This window comes from Argentina silus (genome assembly GCF_951799395.1).
Source record: "Argentina silus genome assembly, chromosome: 21".
Classification (NCBI taxonomy): Eukaryota; Metazoa; Chordata; class Actinopteri; order Argentiniformes; family Argentinidae; genus Argentina; species Argentina silus.
In genome coordinates, this window is record NC_139675.1 from 9,189,203 (window position 1) to 9,194,202 (window position 5,000).

The 5,000-nt window shown below is 48.0% G+C and overlaps 1 protein-coding gene across 1 annotated transcript in view; it reads right to left on the reverse strand.

Moving 5' to 3' along the window:
- tll1 (tolloid-like 1) overlaps positions 1-5,000 on the reverse strand; it is a gene marked incomplete at both ends in the record, with an annotated part of 46,072 nt that overhangs the window by 29,006 nt on the left and 12,066 nt on the right. Inside the window, 3 exons of the mRNA XM_083693019.1 lie at positions 1-32; positions 396-476; positions 1,731-1,853. The exon at positions 1-32 is cut by the window's left edge and continues 151 nt beyond it. Coding sequence (XP_083549145.1) covers positions 1-32; positions 396-476; positions 1,731-1,853 — 236 coding nt within the window. The remainder of the gene's footprint in view (positions 33-395; positions 477-1,730; positions 1,854-5,000) is intronic.

Below are 5,000 nucleotides of genomic sequence, written 5' to 3' on the forward strand. Positions count from 1 at the left end.
GGATTCCTGGCTGGAGTTCTTGGGCCCGTAGTCTGGAACAGCAGGGAGAGAGATCCTAGTATCTCGCCTAGTTATTGGTCAAATGGCGTGTGTGTGTGTGTGTGTGTGTGTGTGTGTGTGCGTGTGTGTGTGTGTGTGTGTGTGTGTGTGTGCTCACGCGAATGTCAGTGATAATTAGAAGAGTTATTATATGACACCTTTTGGGGAAAATAAAACTTAAACACCTAAGTTAAAACTTACATGAGTGTAGTGGATTGGCAGGGGAGGCTGGTGGAGGTAGAAATCAGAGGACAGGTTCATTGTAATGCATGGAATGGAATGAGGAATCAATGAGCCCGTCCTCTGATTTCTACCTCCGCCAGCCTCCCTTGGTTGAGGCTATAGGGGGTTCGTACCGAAGTCAAACCTCCGTATTCTGTCCAGGAGGAGGTACAATGATCCTTTCTTTTTGGAGATGTCATGCTCCTCCAGACCACCTGAGAAACACACACACACACACACACACACACACACACACACACATACACACACACACACACACACACACACACACACACATACACGCGCACAGAGATGTCACACTTTTGTCTGTCTATGTCAGTCTGTCTGTCTGTCTGCTTGTCTGTCTGTCTGCCTGTCTGTCTGTCTGTCTGTCTGTCTGTCTGTGATGGAGAGTGTGTGAGAGGAGATGTGTGTGTTAGACCATTATATGATGATTGTGTGAGGTTAGAGGGGGAGGGACTGGTGTTGATTGACAGCTGCAGGCCAGCCTCTGATTGGCTGAGTCGGCCTGAGACAAAGGTGTGAAATTCTACACCCCCTCTCCACTGGACCCTCGCCAGCCCACTCATTTCCCTCCTTCCTTCCCTTCTTCTCTCCATCCGTTCCTCTCTCACAGAAGAGGTAACCGCACGCTAACAGTATATTGCCATCAAGACAGCTAAGCCAAGTCATTCAATGGCTGTTGTTGGGTCTTCTAAGTTAGTCAGTATGTGTGTGTGTGTGTGTGTGTGTGTGTGTGTGTTGAAGATGCTTGAATAGTCAGACCAGACGTCGCCGTAGTCGTCCTCCTCCCTCTCCCTCTCTCCCTCCCTCTCCCTCTCTCTCTCTCTCCCCCCCTCTTTCTCTCTCTCCCCCCTCCCTTCCTCCTCCTGCACCCCTTCACTGCACCTATTCTCTCTAGAACACAGCGGAGAGCAGAGAGCGAGGGATTTAAATCCACCATTGGACCTTAACACCAGTGGCCTTGAAGTCGCACACGCTTTTGTGTTTCCATCTGTACGGACGGGCCCCGAAAAAAATGGTCTCGGTGGACCGGACCTGACTTGGAGCCAAGGGGATATTTCTGGGACTCAGTAGTTTGCTCCTCTGTGCTCGCCCCCCCAAGTCCTCAGAATCACCCATGGTGACGGAAACACAACTTCCCCAAACATAACACCACTGCTTGGGCCCGAAACAAGACTGGAGTGGGACCCCCGTTCAGATGGAAAAGGACAACAGAAGGATGAAGCTGGAGAGTAAATAAAGTATGTCTGTCTGTTTCTTGGACTTGAGAAAGAAGGAGGCTCAGAGAATGAGAAAAAAGAGAGGAGAGAGACGGAGAGAGAGAGACGGAGAGAGAGAGAGAGAGAGAGAGAGAGAGAAAGAGCGAGAGAGCGAGAGAGAGAGAGAGAGAGAGAGAGAGAGAGACAGTACAGTACAGTAGATTCTCCAATGGTAAGCCCACTCACCAGAGGTGTGTCCCTGTCGGGAGTGTGTGTGCATGTGTGTGTGTTGCGTCAGGTCTATCGTCCTGTCGATCTGGAACATCCGTAGATCCTCCTCGTCTAATGCAATGTCCCCCCAGAACGCCACTGGAACAAACACAACACACAAACACACACACACATATATATTCATCATCATCATCATCATATCAAGAATACCAAATGCAACACTGCTGAAGACAGACAGACAAACAAACAAACAAACAAACAAAGACAGTGTTGCTAAAGGAATCAGAAGAACTGCACACAAGTACATTTCATGGAGTAACACACACTTGGTGTTTTTCATTACGTTTGGACATGTACTGTTGCCTTAAACGGTGCCATGGTCCTCTGTGGCTCAGTTGGTAGAGCATGGCGCTAACAACGCTTAGCTTGTGGGTTCGATTAGCGCTGGAGCCATATATACTGAAAGATGTACGCACTCACTGCAATGTAAAGCGCCAGGTAAATGGCAGATATTATTAAACAACACACAGAGATAACACTGTGGGAACCAGGGCAAGATGCTGACTTATCAGTGTAATACACATGACCTGTGTGTGTGTGTGTGTGTGTGTGTGTGTGTGTGTGTGTGTGTGTGTGTGTGTGCATTATAGCGTGTCTGTACATTATTGCGTGTCTGAATTCATATAACCTAGATTACACCATATTGTTCCACATCAGCCAGACAACCCATACCGTTTAATATAGCTCAGGCATACACACACACACTGAACCATTGCCCCCCCCCCCCCCCCACACACACACACACACACACGCACGCACGCCCGGATGCACGCACGCACGCACACACACACACACACACACAAGCCCCCCATGCCATCGTAAGATGGTCTGATATCAGGCCATGTGTAAGCCTTTGGCAGGTTCACAGACACTCCCCCCGTTCTACCCTCCCCCGTCTCCCCCTCTCCCTCCTCCCTTCTCTCCCAAAAGCCTCCCTTTCTCTCTAACCTCCGCCTTCCATCACTTCTCACCCCATATCCCCATCTCTGCCCACTCCAACCTCCCCCTTCCCTCCCTTCTGCCTCTTTGACTCCCTCTCTCTCCCTCTTTCTACCGTCCCCCCTCTCTCTCCCCCCCAGCTTCAGAACAATAAACAATGTAGCATGTGTGACTCAGACACAACTCATTAGATACAAGACCTTGCATCCAGTCACACTCTCTCACACTCTCTCACTCTCTCACTCCCTCACTCTCTCTCACTCTCTCACTCTCTCTCACTCCCTCACACTCACTCTTCGTCTCTCTCTCTCTCTCCATCTCTTACAACCTCTCCTTCTCTGTATCTATACCCAACTCCCTGTCTGTCTGTCTCTCTCTCTGTTTGGCTGTCTGTGTCTGTGTCTCTCTTTCCCCCTCTCCCCCTCTTCCTCTCTCTCTCCCCCAACCTCTCACACAGAAGACTGGGGGTGATAATGATCATTAAATGATTAGCGTAGCCGACGCTAACGAGGCCACAGGGGAAGAAGCCTGTCATTCATTCGCCAATCAGGACAAGCCAATAGGAAATGGGGTTTGTGTGTCATTGTGGCAGAGTAACAATTGTGCTGGTGGAGCCAGACGACAATGGCAGCACATGGTTTACGCATCATCTGAATCAGATAAGACCAGGGCTGTGCGGCAGCGTATGACACATACAGTGCATTCAGGAAGTATTCAGACCCCTTCACTTTTTCCACACTTTGTTAATGTTATTATTCTAAAATGGATTAAAAAAAAAAAATTCCCCTCATCAATCTACACAACAATACCCCATAATGACAAAGCCAAAACAGGTTTTTAGAAATGTTTGCTCATTTATTAAAAATAAAAAACGGAAATATCACATTTACATAAGTATTCAGACCCTTTAACTCAGTACTTTGTTAAAGCACCTTTGGCAGCAATTACAAGTCTTCTTGGGTATGACGCTACAAGCTTGGCACACCTGTATTTGGGCAATTTCTCCCATTCTTCTCTGCAGATCCTCTCAAGCTCTTGTTAGGTTGGATGGGGAGCGTCAGTGCACAGCTATTTTCAGGTCTCTCCAGAGATGTTCGATCGGGTTCAAGTCTGGGCTCTGGCTGGGCCACTCAAGGACATTCAGAGACTTGTCCCGAAGCTACTCCTGCGTTGTCATGGCTGTGTGCTGAGGGTCGTTGTCCTGTTGGAAGGTGAACCTCCGCCTGTTTATCTTTTCCTCGATCCTGACTAGTCTCCCAGTCCTTGCAGCTGAAAAACATCCTCACAGCATGATGCTGCCACCACCATGCTTCACCGTAGGGATGGTATTGGCCAGGTGATGAGCAGTGCCTGGTTTCCTCCAGACGTGATGCTTGGCATTCAGGCCAAAGAGTTCAATCTTGGTTTCATCAGACCAGAAAATCTTGTTTCTCATGGTCTGAGAGTCCTTTAGGTGCAAACTCCTAAGTGAGCTGTCATGTGCTTTTTACTGAAGAGTTGCTTCTGTCTGGCCACTCTACCATAAAGGCCTGATTGGTGGAGTGCTGCAGAGATGGTTGTCCTTCTGGAAGGTTTTCCCATCTCCACAGAGGAAATCTGGAGCTCTGTCAGAGTGACCATTGGGTTCTTGGTCACCTGCCTGACGATGGCCCTTCCCGATGGCCCTGAGAGGTCTTACTGGTTCGAAACTTCTTCCATTTAAGAATGATGGAGGCTACTGTGTTCTTGGGGACCTTCAATACTGCAGAAATGTTTTTATACCCTTCTCCAGATCTGTGCCTCGACACAATCCTGTCTCAGAGGTCTACGGACAATTCCTTCGACCTCATGGCCTGGTTTTTGCTCTGACAGGCACTGTCAACTGTGGGACCTAATATAGACAGATGTGTGCCGTTCCAAATCATGTCCAATCAATTGAATTTACCACAGGTAAATCAAGTCGAAGAAACATCTCAAGGATGATCAATGGAAACAGGATGGACCGGAGCTCAATTTCGAGCGTCAGCAAAGGGTCTGAATACTTATGTAAGTGTGATATCAGTTATGTGATATCATTTTTTTTTTTTTTTTATAAATTAGCAACCATTTCTAAAAAGGTGGAGGTAGAAATCGGAGGACGGGCTTGTTATAATGCCTGGAACGGAATCAAACGCATGTGTTAGCAAGGCTAACCAGACACTAAGTACTTGAGACAATTCCATTACAATTCAGGAAATGTACAGGGTGTTTAAGAGAGTCTACAAGACAAGAAGTTCCGCCTCTGCAGAACACTGTGAACAAGTACAA